The sequence below is a fragment of the Erinaceus europaeus genome, chromosome 3 (assembly GCF_950295315.1).
Source record: "Erinaceus europaeus chromosome 3, mEriEur2.1, whole genome shotgun sequence".
NCBI lineage: Eukaryota > Metazoa > Chordata > Mammalia > Eulipotyphla > Erinaceidae > Erinaceus > Erinaceus europaeus.
The window spans coordinates 121,951,578-121,971,034 of record NC_080164.1 but is presented as its reverse complement, the minus strand read 5'-3'; the positions used below and the strand labels follow the sequence as shown (position 1 = coordinate 121,971,034).

Below are 19,457 nucleotides of genomic sequence, written 5' to 3'. Positions count from 1 at the left end.
TTGATGGCCTCTATGCACAGCTATAAGATGACAGCAAGCAAAGTGTCTGTAAGATGTTAGCAGGACCATAAACATATCCTACCAAGGCACCAAAGATCAAAGAAACACTTGTTTGCTTTCAAAGAAATGACAAGAAGTGCTCCTAAGGAGATAACTTCCACCCAGTGGATAGTAATAGTAGGCCAGCTGCAAGCAGAAAGTTAAAACAGATCAAATAACAGGACAGAGAGAAAAATGTGTGAAATCCACAGGAAAGGAGTTTTTAGAGTCACAGGTCCTAAAAGATGCAATCCAGAAGCTAGTACTGCTACTGATCATAAATAGTAACAATACTAAGCATTAAGAGCACAGCTTCACTCTGTCTTTTAGAGACACCATTACAAGATGTGCAGAGACAGAGTAGGCATCTCCCTGCAGCAAAGCAGGGCAGCATGCACGTTACAGCACATGGCTGAGTGCAGAGCAGTCCTTCGCAGTGACTACCATGTTCCTTGTGGGATTTCCTTTATTGGATTTCACAGGATGTAGCCATTGTAAATGGCCCCACATTACTCATACACAAAAAGGCTAATGAGGCTCCCTATTCGGTGATTACAGCTTGCACTGGTTTGGAGGACAGCAAATGGATACAACTATTTCCTGGAGAAAACGCTAACATGCAAAGATATATTGGTCAGATTACTGCCCTGAAATAGTCTTATGACATTACTGAATTATAGTCTCTTGAATTGTTTGGCTCCTTTTGTTCATTCAAATGATGCAGTGCTTCACATCTAGACGACGAGCACCACTCTCCAATACAAAGGCAAAGAATGAACCAGACAGGAGCAGATGATAAGAGGGACACAAAAATGGTCATGATTTGCTACTCCATGAACTAATGTTATTGTTAAATAAAAAGCCTTTCAAGATATTTTTATTTGTAGCTTCTAAAGAAGAATAACAATAAATACCAAAAAATCAGCTTCTTAGCTCGTTTTCTTTAAGCCCCAGTAAAGTTAGCCCAGAGAGACATAAACAAAACCATAGGGCACACAAACTGAACTGCAGCCATGATCTGAGTCAGCCAGCAGTTTGCCAGCTGATTGCTCAGACAGAACTGCAAAGCTCCACTGAATTTTTTTCAAGCAAAAGCTAGGTTACAGAAAACACAAATCTTGATAATCCCATTAATCAAACAAACTATGATCATCTCCTTTCCTTTGCTATTTGGCATATTGCTATCCTGAGTACTCTTTCTATTTTAAGTGTCTAAGAAACACATGAACTGAGGAAAATACCCGTATGATCAAAAAGAATGGCCTAGGGGCTGGGCAGCAGTGCACCTGATTGAGCACACGTTACAATGTGCAAGGACCCAGGTTTAAGTCCCCACTCTACCTGCATGGGGAAAGCTTCATGAGTGATGAAGCACGGCTGCAGGTGTCTCTCTGTATCCCTCACTATCTCCCTCTCCTTCCTCTCAATTTCTGTCTCTATCCAATAAATAAGGAAGACCTAAGGCAATGTTCACCTAATTTCCCCTCAATTGTTCTCAGAACAAGTCTTGAGCCCTTTGTCAGTCTTATTTAATCCTACTAAGATCATCTGAAGTCACTGAGGAGGATTAATCATCTTTCTGGATAAAACAGAAAAACCTAAAGAAAAGCCACTGGCCCTCCTGGAGTCATATAAATCACACTACCTCAATCTAATTATATAATCATTTTCTGTATCAACTTGAGAATTACAAGCCTCTCCTCAAACTCTTCATCAGCAAGAATTTAAGTGAAACATTAACTCTTATTCACCTAACTATCCTCCATAAGTCAAGCTTCCTAACTCCACTGAACTCCATTTCTGAGGGAAAAAAACATGCAAACAAAACAGGAGAGTATCTACGGCACTCTAAGTGCATGGTTCTAATGCTTTTAAAACGTATTTTATTATGAGAGGTAGTAGGGGCTGAGGGGAATAGAGAAACAGAACATCACTCTGGCACAGGTGATACTGGGGATTGAACTCAGGTTCTTGTGCATAGACTTCAATGCTTTACCCACTGTGCTACTCTTAGATCACTCCAATGTTTCCTTCTTAAAATAAAAATTATGTATTAAGAGACACAAAAAACAAGTGTACAGCTTAAATTATTTGATGTGTGCATTTACATGCACAATACATACATCTAAGTAAAAATGTAATTGCACACACACTACAAGTTTTCTGAGAAGGCAGAGTGAATGAACACACTCTGACCTCTAAAATGTTTGTCATCTGTATGGCCTTAAACTCTCAGACTGTAAAGTTCAGATACTAATACATAAGGAGAAACTAGTGCATCACCAATTATTATAATTGTTATCATTATCATTACTACACAAATGTCAGTCATTTGATAGCTTGAAAATCGAAAATCAAACTAAGACATTTCAGATTCAGCCTTCCCAATAAGCTTGCTCTGAGTGAGGCCTCCTTCTTGGGATTCGCTAGCTGCTGCTGCTGTTGTATCTAGAGCACTGCTCAGCACTAGGAATTGAATCTGAGACCTTGGAGCCTCAGGCTTGAAAGTTATTTCCCCTCTACGCACATGGTAGGCCTGGCAGCAGCTTACCTGGTAGGCACGGGGACCTCAGTCAGGGCGCCCAGCATAACAGCCTGCTGTAGTCGAACAAAGGCAATGAAAGGGGTATCCAAGAAGTCCACCTCCCCAACAAGCACATTGGAAGCTTCTGCATCACGTGGCAGTTTTTTCATGAACTTATTCTTCAGCTGCAGAAGAAGAGTCAAGAAAAAAACAACTCAGCTTGAAAGATGGGAAAACGAAGAGCCACCTCACTGTTAACAAAGGGAATTCCTTTATATGAGCACACACCAAGAGGCACCAGTTAGCCATTTTCTATTCTATTTAACCATTCTATTATAACAAATATTTTCTGGACTTTGGATTAAAAATATTGAGGATATAATCACATAGTTTAACAATAAAACAATGTATAGAAGAATTCCATCCATTTAATCAATGCATTCAATAAATGTTTTAAGAGTCTACTATAAGTCAGGCACAGAACTTGTAACATATCCCCCATGGTCTCATATTCCAGAAGGGGAGAAATAAAATGTGGTCTAACACAGTCATAAATGCTAAGAAGAACAAAGAAATCAGGCAAGAGAGTACTATGGTCAAAAGGATACTTAGGAAAGGCCACTAAGGGAAGGGAAAAAAAAACAAAAACCTATTTGACACTGAACTGAGCAGACAAACCATGCAAAGATCTGGGGGTGGGGTTGGGGGGGTGATTTGAGATGAGGAAAAGGGTGAGGACAAAGTCTCAGAGGCAGGAAAAGGATTGGGTGTTCAAGGAATAGTAAGGAAGGAAGGGTGATGGTAGCTTATGGAGCTAAGAAGAGTGGCAGAGAAAGGCTTCTCAGGACTTCTCTGTTTTTGCAGTGAAGTACAGTGCATGCACTTACAGTGAGGATGCACGGGGCATTGGGGAGTTTGGGAATGGTAAAGGAGTAAAGAGGCTGTGTTGGAGAGGAAGGCTGTGTAAGCCAGTCTCTTTCAAAGTTATCTGACAGGTGCCCTTCCCTCCCAAACTCCCACTTTGAACAGGTTTATCCAAGATCTTACGTGAAACCTCTCTGCCAGCTCCAGGAAACATTTCAATTTTTGTGGGAAGATGAAGAGTTCTGGAGAACCATGTGAAAGCTGCAGGCTTCCGATAAATATGCATCAACCAATACAAACATCCCTCCCCATGCCTTCAAAAGTTACCCGTGAACTCAGTACTTCTTTTATGGGTTGGAGCTGAAATGGGAAGTGGCAGACAAAGTCCAATTTTCCCCATTAATAAAAAGGCTACTGTGGTATTTTATTTTCAACTTCCATTTAAAGAGATCTTAAATATGGAAATCAAGTGACATGAGAACTGATCTCCATCACTCTTAGTAACATTTTTATAGGATTCCCCCTTTATTTGGTACTTCATATGTGAAAAAGAAAACCATGAGACCCAAAACAAGGAAGTTAGGAATTAGGACAGAGCGGAACACTCCCCATCCCACCACCCACGGAAAAGCACGATAAGATTTTAAAGGTCAGGATCTTCTAAGCAGTAAGGAACCTTTCCAAAAATTTCACTATTTAGTCTCCAAGAAATACTAATATATGTTTTTTAAAAGGTCTGTCTTCATTCTACAGATATGAAAAGAGCCACATGGGTCAGATCTAAAAAAAAATAAACTTGCCAAAATAGTTTTAGTTGCCAAAGGTCATTGCAGGAGTGAACTGTTCTGTATAATCAAGAGTAGAGAATGGCAGGGAGGCACAGAACATTGGTGGTGCATACAGTGTGGAATGATAAACCTGAAAACGTGCAATCTTATAAATCATTATTATTCCCTAAGAAGATATTTTTTTAAAGAATGAACTCTTAACTTCGTAAGGTAAATCTAAAAAGAAAAAGTAGAGTATGAGGTATGACAAAGTGACCTAAGCACATAACAAAACACAACGGCTATAAACAGTCTTCCTCAAGTTCTGCCAGTCTGTAAGACCCTGATTTTGCTTCTCATCTTCTCAGCGGACTCTCTGTTTTATCGAGGCAGGCCTATTTCATCACAGTCCCTTCCTGTTTAATGTACTTAAGCTCCCACTCTCATTATTAAATGTCCTTTTTCTTACTTTGACTTTTTCTAAAGATAGTTTATATTTCATTACAACTCTTTCTACCATCTCAGTACACTTCTCTGGGGAGTCATTTATGAAGAGTGGTTTGTCAACATTTAAGTATTTCTCCCATGTTTCTCAAGTGAGAATACTTCAGTTAGCTTTGTACTGAACACCTTCTTACACATAATTCATCCGCAACAGATATTAAAAATTGGAAGAATAAACTCTAAAACAGTCAAAATCAGGCCAAAAATCCATTAAATGCCAAGGGAAGTTAGATAAGTTTCTAAGAATTGGTCAAGAATCTATGGTTGGATCTGTCACTAAGAAGTTTCAACCCATAATATTTATCATTCTACAGTCTACTAAATATCACTGCAAAAACTGTTGTACAATTTCTGTGGTAGCTTTACAAACATTGCAGTATCCAAATTTGAAAATTAGGAGTATATATATTACATTAAAATGATATTAATAGTGGCTTACAAAATTGTAAAATTACAGAGGTGCACTCGTCACCAAAGTTCTGTGCTGAACTTGGACTGGAGTTGATGTATTGCACCTAAGTAAAGAACTCTGGGGAGGGGTAGGGTCCAGGTCTTGGAACCTGATGGCAGAGGAGGACCTAGAGGGGAGTTGAATAGTTATGTGGAAAGCTGAGAAGTGTTACATATGTACAAACTACTGTATTTTACTGTCAACTGTAAACCATTAATCCCCCAATAAAGAAAAAATAAAAGTTCTGTGCCTCCCTCTGATAACAATCATAGTTCTCACAAAGGGAGTAAAATAATACCGACCAGTCAACATCCTTGTTCAGCGGGGAAGCAATTACAGAAGCCAGACCATCCACCTTCTACAACCCACAACCCTGGGTCCATGCTCTCAGAGGGATAGAGAATGGGAAAGCTATGAGGGGAGGGGATGGGATATGGAAATTGGGTGGTGGGAATTGTGTGGAGTTGTACCCCTTCTACCCTATGGTTTTGTTAATTTATCCTTTCTTAAATAAAAAAAATAAATTTAAAATAATAATAATAATATTTTTTAACCCAGGGTCCATATTCCCAGAGGGTTAAAGAATAGGAAAGCTATCAGGAGAGGTGAAGGAATATGGAGTTCTGGTAGTGGGAACTGTATAGAATTGTACCCCTCTTATCCTATGGTTTTGTCACTGTTTCCTTTTTATAACTTTTTTAATTTTTATTTTTTTAATTATCTTTATTTATTGGATAGAGACAGCCAGAAATCAAGATGGAGAGGGGTAATAGAGAGGGAGAGAGACAGACAGACAGACACCTGCAGCCCTGCTTCACCATTCGTAAAGATTTCCCCCTGCAGGTGGGGACCAGGGGCTCGAACCCGGGTCCTTGCACATTGTAATACATGTGCTCAACCAGGTGCGTCACCACCCAACCCTATAAATAAAATTTTAAAAAGAATGTTTTTAAATTAATTATTTTTGGCACTGGGGTTATTCCTGGCATGTGTTGCCTGCATGACTCCACCATTCCTGGTATCCTTTTGTTGTTGTTGTTGTTGTTGTTGTTGTTGTTATAGAGGATGAGAAACAGAAAGAGAAGGAGAAGGACACATGCATGTGGCACTGTTATATACTTGTGACGCTTCTCACTGCAGGTGGGGACCAGGGATTTGAACCCAGGTCCTCGTGCATGGCATTCTGTAATATTTACTGGGTGAGCCACTACCCAGCTCCAGGAGAACAGTATAATTTTTTAAAGCCAAAGGAAACAAACTGCATTCCATATGCTCAGAAGACAAGCAGGGGGCCAGGTGGTGGCACACCTGATTGAGCACACACATTACAATGTGCAAGAACCCAGGTTTAAGCCCCTAGTCCCCACCTGGTGAAGTCCCCACAAGTGATGAAGCAGTGCTGCAAGCCTCTCTCTCCCTCTCTCTCTCTTTTAAATTTAATTTTTTATTTACCATTGGATAGTGACAGAGGGAACAGAGAGAAACTGAGAAGGGAGGGAAAGATAGAGAGGGTAAGAGACAGAGAGACACCTGCACCCCTGCCTCACCACTCATGAAGCTTTCCCCCTGCAGGTAGGGACCAAGAGCTTTGAATCTGGATCCTTATGCATTGTAATGTGTGCACTCAACCAGGTGGGCCACCGCCTTCTCCCTCCCCTCTCTCTCTTCCCCTCCTCTCAATTTCTGGCTGTCTCTATACAATAAGTAAATAAAGATAACTTTAAAAAGGAAGAAAGAAAGAAAGAAAGAAAGAAAGAAAGAAAGAAAGAAAGAAAGAAAGAAAGAAAGAAAGAAAGAAAGAAAGAAAGAAAAGTAGTAGCAAAGAAAGATTCATTTAGATCAACATACCTCAAAGTGTTTGAGTGAATACTAGGGTTCTCAAAGAACCTGATAGCTTTCTATAACAAAAACAGGAGGTTCCTAAGGTATCTCAGGACTCAGAACACGATCCTTAGATCTTCTCTCTCTACACACACATGCACACATGAGTTCTGGACGATCTCATCAAGTCTCAAGTCTTTAAACACCATCTATATGCTGATAACTCATACATTTTTCTCTTTAGCCATGACCTCTTCTCTGAACTCCAAACTAATAACGCCTTCACTGAGATGTCAAACTGGCATTTCAAAGTTCACATAGACACAACTGCATGCCTTCACAGACTCCTGAAACTAGAGCTTTTGGAAGTAGCCCTCATTTAGGTTAATAGCAACTCTGTTGTTCCGTTGCTCAGTAAGTACCACTCCTGTGTTGATGTCAGTTTCAACACTTCTCTTCCTCTCACAAATGCAAATCTATTCCATTAATACTAATCAGTCCTACTGGATCTCCATTCAAAGCATATCCAGAATTCAACCACTCATCACCATCTTCACTGCCACCACCCACATCCATGTCACCATCACTTGGATCATAGCACTAGTCTATTGCCTGGACTATGTGCTTGCCTTGCCCTTACTGTGCTGGCCACTCCAATCTTTTTTTTTAAAGATTTTATTTATTCATGAGAAATGATAGGAAAGAGAGAGAAAGAACCAAACATCATTCTGGTACATGTGCTGCTGGGGATTGAACTCAGGAACTCAATCTTGAGAGTCCAATGCCTCCCAGACCACACCACTCCCATCTTTTCATCACAGCAGACATCATGTCAGTCCTCTTCTCAATATGCGGTCTGACCTCCATTCCCCTTAGACTGAGGTCAATATACTGCTTCTTTTATTTATTTATTTATTTATTTAGGAATTAATGTTTTACATTCAACAGTAAATACAATAGTTTGTACATGCATAACATTCCCCAGTTTCCCATTTAACAATACAACCCCCACTATGTCATTTATCATCCTTCATGGACCTGTATTCTCCCCACCCACCCACCCCAGAGTCTTTTACTTGGGTGCAATATGCCAATATACTGCTTCTGTGGCTGTTATAGTCCAGAATACTGCTCAGCTCTAGCTTACGGTGGTACTGGGAATTGAACCTGAGACCACAGAATCCTAGGCAAAAAAAGTTATTTGCATAACTACTATGCTGTCTTCCAGCTCTGAGGCCAATGTTTTTATGTCAAGTCAGACTCCCAGCAAATATCCAACTTCAGCAAGCTAGCCTCATTTCTTACTGTTCCCCCCCAGCCTTCCTGCCTGCCACTCTAGCGTCCAAGTGCTCCCTCAACCACACACACCAGTCACAATTTAAAATGAAGAGCCAAGGGCTGGGCAGTGGTGTGCATGGTTAAGCACACATACTACCATGCACAAGGATCTTGGTTCGAGCCCCCCACTCCCCACCTGCAGTGGGGGATGCTACATAAGTGTGCAGGTTTACAGGTGTCTGTCTCCCTCCCTCACTACCTTCCTTTTCCTCTCAAATAAAACAATAAAGGAAACAAAACAGAAAAAATGGCCACCAGGAGCAGTAGATTCATAGTGTTGGCACTAAGCCCCAGCAATAATCCTGGTGGCAATAAATGAATAAATAAAATAAAAGGAGGTGCCAGGAAATTAATTCAGGGTTTCACGTATGTGTGAGGGAACTTAGTTGCCACCCTGGACCAAACTTCATTGTTGAGTAAGAGAAAGGGAGATAGAGATAGAGATAGGGAGACAGAAACTACTCCATCATCCATAGTTTCCATGGCGCGCTATATATGATGCCTTCATGAGGTTCCAACATGGTACGGCATACCCTTTATCTGTTGAGCTATCTCCCAGACTACCAAATACAGTCTCACTGCAGGGTGTTACCCTCACCTTTGAATGGAATATTTACACAACTCCCCCTTCCACCCTTCCTTCAGCCTTTTATTTAAAGTTCTTTCTCATCAGTGAGTTTTTCCTGGGCACATTTGTAAAAAATTCAACCTCTTTCCACCACAGAAACTTCTTTTTACTTCAGGGAGAGAAAGAGAAAGAGAGAGAGAGAGAGAGAGAGAGAGAGAAATATACAGAAACACCAAACACCATATCCTCATCTACAGAGCTTCATCTGGTGTCATGATAATCCCATTTGGTGCCAGGACTCAAACCCAAGACTTTTCTACAGTAAGATGCAAACTCTACCAGTTGAGTGACCTCCCAGTTCCACTCACTACACAGATAATTCTTATTCCCTTTTCTTGTTATATTTGTCTTTTTTATACTTTTCACAGTCAAACATTCTAATATTTATCATCTGCCTCCATGAAAATGTAAGCTCCATGAAAGTAGGGATAAACATTTATTTTGTTTAGGGTTGGAGCCCTAAAATCTCAAATATTTGTTCAATAAGTGAACAGTGGTTATTACTTCTTCCCTCCCCAATAAGCCGTCTTCATTTCTTTACTAAAGTAGTTGATTCTGGACTTTCCAGGTTATTTCAGTGAACAAAAAGCCTAGATGTAGCCAGCATTGGTTAAGCTCCTTCCCTGGTAACTGTGATGGGGTCAAAGTGTAGATGCGCCACTTCAGAAGGTCAACACCCTTCTTTGGAAAATCATTATCTGAACAGTTTCTTTCACCTCAGGTTCCTCTAGGTTGAAAGGTCCTGTCTTTTTTTTTTTTTTCCCTTTTGTTGCCCTTATTGTCTTTTTATTGTTGCTGTAGTAGTTGCTGTTGTTGTTATTGATGTCATTGTTGTTGGATAGGACAGAGAGAAATGGAGAGAGAAGGAGAAGACAGAGAGGGGGAGAGAATGGGCTCGAACCGGAATCCTTATGCTGGCCCTTGCGCTGTTGGTATGCATGAGACCCCTTCTGTTTCATTTGGTTTAAATCCCCCCTGTTTAACACTATTCTATTTACATAACCACTGCATTCTATTTACATAACCACTGTTAACAAGCACCACCCTCCCTCCAGGGCATTGGTGGTTCAGTGATAGGATTCTCGCCTTCTCCACCCCCTCCTTGTCACACTCTGATTTTCACCAGTCACTTTTCTCTCCACCCTCTCTATGTCACATCCTGTTTCCACCCTACTTGGCAAGTATATATAAAGACAACATTGTGAGTTTTATGGGTACTTGAGTTTAGCTTAGCTCGGCTTAGATTGGGCTGCGCCCTGCATGAATAAAGAGATACTGCCTACAGCTCAACCATGAGTCCCTGGTCGTCTGTTACCCGCCCGTGAAGCCAGCCCGGCGAAAACAACATTGCGCTTCACGCCACATGTGCTTAACCCACTGCGCTATCACCCAACTCCCGAAAGGTCCTGTCTTAAGACTACCTACAGTAAGAAAGAATGAGTTCAGCACCCAAAATGAAACAGACAAAAAAAGAGGGGGAGAAACAGAGATGAAGAGATTGCTGAGTCTCCAGTCCCAATCCCTGAGGTGTCCTTAATCTCTCTCTATCTCTACTTTATGAAGTAGATATGGGAAAATGGAAGGACAATGTCAAAAGCATGATGAGAAAGAGAAACCTTTGTTCCCTGCCTTATATCCCAGAACCCTAACTTATAGTTAAAAGACTTTCTTTTAAAATATTGTGGGACCCAGTGTCTTATGGTTGAAAAAAAAAATGACAGGTTGCTGAAGGGTGTGGTAGGCTGCCACCTGTCACAGGGATAGAAGAAGCGGGACACTGGAGACAATGACAGACTTGAAATTCACTGGAGACAGAGAAGAATTGAGAGGGGAGGAGGAGATATAGAGGGAGAGAGACAGGGACACCTGCAGCCCTGCTTCCCACTCGTGAACCCGGGTCCTTGTGCATTATAATGCATGTGCTTAAACAGGTGCACCACCACCTGGCCCCAATAAATCATTTTTAAAGACAGAGACAGAAAGCAGAAAGGGAGTGAGAGTGAGCAGCTGAACCGGGGCCACTCACATGACAAAGCAGCACTCTACTCACGTGAGCTATTTTACCCGCCCGGCAATAAAAAAAAAAAGTGCAAGGCAATTAAGTTGCACTTGCTTTACCCCAGGTACTAGAGGAAAATATCACAGTTTTTACTTCTAATTTGAAGTTCGAGTCTAGCTTTTGTTTATAGGAGGGAGCAGGCCAGCTCTTGAGATCCAAGCCCAAGAAGCCTATTCTTTCTCTAGATCTTGATAAATACCTAGGAGGCAGAAGAATCGGCCTGGCTTACAAGGGCTCTGCTTTGGGGGCTTGCAGAAAGTCTCAGCTGGTGATAAATGGTTTCTTTCTTAGCCTTTGTTTCTATTTATTTATTTATTTATTTATTTTTGAATATACACAGAGATATTGAGAGAGGTGGGGGAAAAATAGAGAGAGAGAGAGACAGAGAGACACTTGCAGCCCTGCTCCACCACTTGTGAAACTTTCCCCCTGAACGTGGGGACCAGGGGCTTGAACATGGGTCCCTGTGCACTGTAATGTGAGCACTCAACCAGGTGCACCATCACTTGGCCCCACCTTTGTTTCTCTGTGTACACATTCCCCTTGATGTTCTTCTAGAGAGGAGGACTATGGGCTGAGAGCAGGATCTGGAAATCCCAAATAGCCTGGGTGTTCCCAAACATCATCTTAGTTGCATCTCCACACTCCACTACTAAATCTCAGTTTAGTATCAAAAACTGTATGGTTGCCAAAACAGGAAATAGCAGAAGGAAAAAAAGGAGCACTATTCTACAAGTTTAACTAGGTATTGCATTTTAATCCAAGGCCATGTGAGAAGAAAAAAAAAATCTTTTCATTTTTTCTTGTTTAAGAAGGGTAATCTTTACTCATCCCTTAAACTAATGTGTGGGATAGATTTTTTTTTTTTTAGTGTGATAGAAGTACTGGAATAATTACTACAAATATTTTGGTTTTGTTTTTAATGGAACTTATGGTTGACCTTTAGGTTATCTTCAAGCTGTGATTTAGACTATTTCCAGTGGCTAAATTTAAAAACATTGGCCCAAAGTCTAAGAGGCCTAAAAAGAGGATCTCTTGCATGATTGCCCACAGTATCCAAATTTAGACAATTACAATATTATTAGAACTGTGCATTTATGATGTTTTTCAGAGATTCTAGGATGTACAAAATCTGAGAAGGCAGACAAAAATCATTAAATAAGACAAGATGCTAAAAAGGTTCTGCAGCTAAATGTTTTTACTTTGTGAACACTCCTCTACTTTTGTTTATTCCATATTTTAAGAATACAAAATGAAAATAAGCCCCTGAGGGTGAAAATTTGATTTTCTAATTTTTCCTTCCAAATATAAACATCTCACCACCATTAATGCAAATGATTCTGCAAAGCAGCAGATTTACAAATGGCTATTAAACTAAATATAACAGTAAGTACAATCCATCAGTTCTGATTTCCTAAATAGGATGAAATTTCAAGTACTGACCTAGTTTAAAAATCGACTTGTCAGAAGCTCTAGTCACATTTTCTTATGTCTTATATCATTAAAAAGTAAGGTTGTCATGTGTTTTATAGCTACTTGCAAGTGTTTGTAAAACACTTCCACATTTGCTTTTCTATTTGAATTCTTACAACAAGCTTATGAAAACCATAGTATTACTCCACTTCATGGATGTGTAAAACCAAAATGAAAGCTGTAAAGATAAAATTAACATACAAAAGTCAGTGGTATTCCTTTTTTTATTCAAACACTGTTAGAAGAAGAAATTCAGAAATCAATTCCTTTTACTATAGCAATAAAAACAATAAAATATCTAGGAATAAACCTAACCAAAGAAGTGGAAGACTTGTATAGTGAAAATCATGAGTCACTATTCAAGGAAATAGAAAAAGATACAAAGAAGTGGAAAGATATTCCATGTTTCTGGGTTGGAAGAATTAACTGCATTTACACGAATATACTACCCAGAGCCATATACAAACTTAATGCTATCCCTATCAAGATCCCAACCACATTTTTTAGGAGACTAGAACAAATAATACAAATCTTTATCTGGAACCAGAAAAGACCTAGAATTGCCAAAACAATCTTGAGAAGAAAGAACAGAACTGGAGGCATCCACTCCCAGGTCTCAAATTGTATTATATGGTCTTTGTGATTAAAAATGCTTGGTACTGGAACATAAATAGACACACTGACCAGTGGAATAGAATTGAGAGGCCAGAAGTAAGCGCCTATGAACATCTAATCTTTGACAAAGGTGCCCAGACTATTCAATGGGGAAAGCAGAGTCTTTTCAACAAATGGTGTTGGAAAAAATGGATTGAAACACGCAGAAGAATGAAACTGAACCACACTATATTTCACCAAACACAAAAGTAAATTCAAAATGGATAAAGGACTTGATGTTAAACCAGAAACTCTCAGATACTTAGAGGAGAATATTGACAGAACTATTTTCTGCATAAATTTTAAGGACATCTTCAATGAAATGAATCCAATTACAAAGAAGACTAAGGCAAGTATAAACCTATGGGACTACATCAACTTAAAAGGCTTCTGCACAGCAAAAGAAACCACTACACAAACCAAGAGACCCCGCACAGAATGGGAGAAGATCTTTACATTCCATACATCAGACAAGAGGTTAATAACTAAAATATATAAAGAGCTTACCAAACTCAACAACAAAAAAACAAATGACTCCATCCATAAATGGGGAGAGGACATGGGCAGAATATTCACCACAGAAGAGATCCAAAAGGCTGACAAACACATGAAAAAATGCTCCAAGTCTTTGACTGTCAGATAAATGCAAATAAAGACAACAATGAGATACCACTTCACTCCTGTGAGAACGACATATCAGGAAAAGTAGCAGCAACAAATGCTGGAGAGATTGTGGGGCTAAAGGAACCCTCCTGCACTGCTGGTGGGAATGTAAATTGGCCCAACCCATGTGGAAAGCAGTCTGGAGAACTCTCAGAAGACTAGAAATGGACCTACCCTATTATCCTGAAATTCCTCTCCTGGGGATATATCCAAAGGAACCCAACACACCCATCCAAAAAGATTTGTTCTCATGTTCTTAGCAGCACAATTTGTAATAGCCAAAACCTGGAAGCAACCCAGGTGTCCAACAACAGATGAGTGGCTGAGCAAGTTGTGGTATATATACACAGTGGAATACTACTCAGCTATTAAAAATGGTGATTTCACTATTTTCAGCCCATCTTGGATGCAGCTTGAAGAAATCATGTTGAGTGAAATAAGTCAGAAACAGAAGGATGAATATGGGCTGATCTCACTCTCAGGCAGAAGTTGGAAAAAAAAATCAGAAGAGAAAACACTAAGCAGAACCTGAAATGGAATTGGTGTATCGCTCCAAAGTAAAAGACTCTGGGGTGGGTGAGAGGAATACTACAGGTCTTGGAAATGGATGACAGAGGACCTAGTGGGGGTTGTATTGTTATGTGGAAAACTGAGAAATGTTATGCATGTACAATCTATTGTATTTAGTGGCAACTGTAAAGCATTAATCCCCCAATAAAGGGAAAAAAATAAAGAAAAGAAAGCTGTAGAGATGTCAGAAAATACAGTGAAGTGGTCAAGTCAGAGCATGAATTCTAATTTTTAATAATCTAACCATTTCTTTACACTGTGTCCTTTATTTCTGATGAATATATCTGACTATCTATAGCTTAGAAAGCATTGACCTAAAATATCTTAGTCTTTTATACAACAGATCACCATTAAGCATGTACAATGATTTAGGTCCTGTATAGATAATCTTTAAACATTTTAAGTACACACCAGTATTTAATCACATACAATAAAATGAATCAGGTTGATTAGAAAGATCCAATAAAGAGGACAGTACTTTAAAAAGTATGTAGAAGAGGTTCCCGGAAGATGGCGGACTGAGAAGCTGCTAGTGGCTTGAGCTCTGACCACATCTTCTGGAAACAGTAGGATTTTCTGCCTTTAGTAGGCCAGTCAATAAGGGGTCCTAGCGGTGACACCAAGGAGGTGACTATAACTTAATTTGGGTTAAGAAATAAGAGTAGAAAAAAAGGGAAAAAAATTTTTTTCCTTTTAATTATTAAGTACACCTCTCCCCCCCCCGCCCCATAACCAGTCCCTGGGGACCAGCTCCTAGCAGGCTAACCTGCTGAGCTTCTGTCTTTACCAAATTCCTATCCTACCAGGGAGTATCAGTCATTCTAGGTCTATACCCTTCTGAAACCTCTGGCCTTTTTTCTTTCTAAGTAGCCAACCCCTCCCCTCACCCCACATAGCTAATTAAACAATTAAAAATAAACAAATGAAAAAAAAACTCTTTCCTTTCACCGCTTTTTTATGACTGTTCTTTTTCTTATCTTTTTCATTTTTCTCTCTCTTTTTTTTTTTCTTTTTCTCATTCTTGTCATCCTTTCTTCCTTAATCCTACAGCTTCCAAAGCCACAGGCCCCAGCCCCCACAACACCAAACAGTGTGCTTTTTTGAATTCACTGATAGATACACATTTGGGAATTATTTTGGGGAAGAATTCTGACTTAGTGTGGACTCTCACTGCGAGTGTCTCTGCTCAACTTCCCTTCCTCCTCTATCCACCCCTAGAATATACAGTGGATAGTAGATTTGTATAACTGTCTATTTCAGCTATCCTTGTCTAGTTCTGAGATTTTTTTTTCTCATTCTTAACAATCTGATCACAAGGTTTGAGGTAATCTGGGACAGGGTTTTTTTTTTTTTTACCCTGCTCTATTTTATTATTAATATTATATAAAGACATATATCCCCCCCCCTTTTAGGTTGATCAGAATTAATTCTTAGGGTATCTTTCATTGCTAGGGTAGTGGGCATCTTATCTATTGTGGGAGGAACTTGTCTCCTTACTCCTACCTCCTCTACAGACTCTCCCTTCCCTCCTCCTCCTAGCTAATTAAAAAAATCAAATTAGGGGGTGACTGCAGGAAGATGGCAGACTGAGAAGCCGCTAGCAGCTGAGCTCCGACCACATCTCCTGGAAATGGTAGGATTTTCTGCCTTTAGCTGGCTAGCCAATAAGGGGTCCTAGCGGTGACACCAAGGAGGTGGCTATAACTTAATTTGGGTTAAGAATTAGAGTAAAGGTGGCACGGACTAGCGGGTGGGCTGCTCCAGACTTCCCAGGCGGCGGCGGGCAAGGCGGGTGCGCCAGCACTGTCCTCCGCCCAGGAAGGCGGCTCCTCCGCTGGTTGCAGAGTGCTGCAGGGCGGCCGGCATAGGACTGGGAGGGAGCACTGTAGCTCGGGGTCTTTCTCTTGGGAGTCTCCGGGGACCACTGCGACCCTGAGGGCGGATCCGAAGACTTCTTGAGTATAGCTCTCTTTGGATCAAAGGACTTGGAGCTAGTTTTCATTTTCGAGAAATCCTTTAAAAAAGTCTGGAGGGGGGGGGGTTCCCGGAAGATGGCGGACTGAGAAGCTGCTAGCCGCTGAGCTCCGAACACATCTCCTGGAAACGGTAGGATTTTCTGCCTTTAGCAAGACAGCCAATAAGGGGTCCTAGCAGTGACACCAAGGAGGTGACTATAACTTAATTTGGGTTAAGAATTAGAGTAGGGAAAAAAGGGGAAAAAAAAAAACCAAACTTTTTTTTTCTTCCTTTTAATTTTCAAGCATACCGCCTTCCCGCCGCCCCCCCAAGCAGTCCCTGGGGACCAGCTCCTAGCAGGATCCCCCATACCACCAAACAGGGTGTTTTTTTGAATTCACTGATACACATTTGGGAATTTCCTTTCACTGCTCTTTAATTACAACACTTTTTCTTATCTTCTACCTTTTCTCTCTCTTGTCTCTCTCTCTCTCTTTTTTTTTTAATCTTGTCATACACTTCTTCCTTCTTCTTTGCCTTTCTGAATTTGTGAATTATTTTGGGGAAGAAATCTGACTCAGAGTGGACTCTCTATGTGTGTATCTCTGCTCTAGTTCACTTTCCCCTCTTGTTACCCCTAGAATATACAGTGGATATTCTTGCTATCCTTTATTTCTTTTCTCTTTCCTCACTGGGATTTGGTTACTATTTTTTCATGGATTAGAGAAATTATTTGGCTAACTGGTAAGGATTAAACTACTTCAATACTTACTTCAGTTGCTACTGTAATTCCTGAGGTTGGTGAGTACAATTGTCATAAAGGTATAGTACAGTATTACTTGTACTCAAGACACAACAACTGAGGAACAACAGAGCATAAAAAAAAGAAACACATAAATAAAAAAAAAATGGGTAGATCAAAAACAAATAAAACTGCTACTCCAATGAATGAAGACAAGAGCCCAGAAGTGAAAGACTTGTATACTGAAAACTATGAGTCGCTACTCAAGGAAATAGAAACTGATCCCAAGAAATGGAAAGATATCCCATGCTCATGGATTGGAAGAATAAATATCATCAAAATGAATATTCTCCCCAGAGCTATATACAAATTTAATGCAATACCCATCAAAGTTCCACCAAGCTTTTTTAAGAGAATAGAACAAACACTACAATCATTTATCTGGAACCTGAAAACACCTAGAATTGCCAAAAGCATCTTGAGGAAAAGAAACAGAAATGGAGGCATCACACTCCCAGACCTGAAAATATATTATAAATACATCATCATCAAAACAGCATGATATTGGAACAAAAACAGGCACACAGACCAGTGGAACAGAATTGAAAGCCCAGAAATAAGTCCCCACACCTATGGACATCTAATCTTTGATAAGGGGGCCCAAAGGATTAAATGGAAAAGGAGGCTCTCTTCAATAAATGGTGCTGGGAAAACTGGATTGTAACATGCAAAAGAATGAAATTGAACCACTTTATCTCACCAGAAACAAAAATCAACTACAAATGGATCAAAGACCTAGATGTCAGACCAGAAACAATCAAATACTTAGAGGAAAACATTGGTAAAAAAGTTTCCCACCTACACCTCAAGGACATCTTTGATGAATCAAACCCAATTGCAAGGAAGACTAAAGCAGAAACAAACCAATGGGACTACATCAAATTGAAAAGCTTCTGCACAGCCAAAGAAACTATTAAACAAACAAAGAGACCCCTCACAGAATGGGAGAAGATCTTCACATGCCATACATCAGACAAGAAACTAATCACCAAAATATATAAAGAGCTCAGCAAACTTAGCACCAAAAGAGCAAATGACACCATCCAAAAGTGGACAGAGTATATGAACAAAATATTCACTACAGAGGAGATCCAAAAGGTTAACAAACATATGAAAAACTGCTCTGGGTCACTGATTGTCAGAGAAATGCAAATTAAGACAACACTAAGATACCACCTCACTCCCATAAGAATGGCATACATCAAAAAGGACAGCAGCAACAAATGCTGGAGAGGATGTGGGGACAGAGGAACCCTTTTACATTGCTGGTGGGAATCTAAATTGGTCCAGCCTATGTGGAGAGCAGTCTGGAAAACTCTCAGAAGGCTAGACATGGACCTTCCATATGATCCAGTAATTCCTCTCGTGGGGTTATACCCCAAGGACTCCATAACACCCAACCAAAAAGAGGTGTGTACTCCTATGTTCATAGCAGCACAGTTCATAATAGCTAAAACCTGGAAGCAACCCAGGTTCCCAACAACAGATGAGTGGCTGAGAAAGCTGTGGTATATATACACAATGGAATACTATGCAGCTATCAAGAACAATGAACCCACCTTCTCTGACCCATCTTGGACAGAGCTAGAAGGAATTATGTTAAGTGAGCTAAGTCAGAAAGATAAAGATGAGTATGGGATGATCCCACTCATCAACAGAAGTTGAGTAAGAAGATCTGAAAGGGAAACTAAAAGCAGGACCTGACCAAATTGTAAGTAGGGCATCAAAGTAAAAACCCTGTGGTGAGGGGTAGACATGCAGCTTCCTGAGAAAGTAGGGGGTGGGAGGGATGGGTCACAGACTTTTGGTGGTGAGAATGGTGTTTATGTACACTCCTAGTAAAATGTAGTCATATAAATCACTACTAATTAATTAATATGAGAGGGGGAAAATTAATTGTATGTCTCAAAGTTTTCCAAAACACAAACTGAATCTTTTTAATATATAGGCTGTGTAATTGATATGCAGACTCTCTCAAAAGCCTAGACCAAGTAGATCAGAAGCAACCAATAGCACAGCCATATACAAGATACTGGGTACTGTACAGCAAACCCTAACAAAAGGACTTTTCAAAGTTAACCCAATTACCAAATAATGTGATGATAACATTAACTATTGATTGTCTTTTTGAACCCTGAGACTCCACTATCGAGCCTCTACTTCCCCCAGTCCTGGAACCCTTGGACAGGGCCCACTTTCCCATATGCCTCTCCCAATCCATATCAAATAATATTGCATCTGCCGATCACAACCTTACCAATGCAACGATTGCCACCTCAACATGCTTCACTTCAGACTGTGTCCAGAGACTTCACGTGTGGAATGACAACCCTTCAGCTTCATT

At 40.2% G+C, this 19,457-nt stretch overlaps 1 protein-coding gene across 3 annotated transcripts in view; it reads right to left on the bottom strand.

The window, feature by feature from the left end:
* Positions 1-19,457, bottom strand: part of SLC4A4 (solute carrier family 4 member 4) — a 463,215-nt gene that overhangs the window by 137,536 nt on the left and 306,222 nt on the right. For all 3 annotated transcript variants that reach the window (XM_060187836.1, XM_007523541.3, XM_060187837.1), the window contains one exon: positions 2,591-2,748. In XM_060187836.1, coding sequence (XP_060043819.1) covers positions 2,591-2,748 — 158 coding nt within the window. The remainder of the gene's footprint in view (positions 1-2,590; positions 2,749-19,457) is intronic.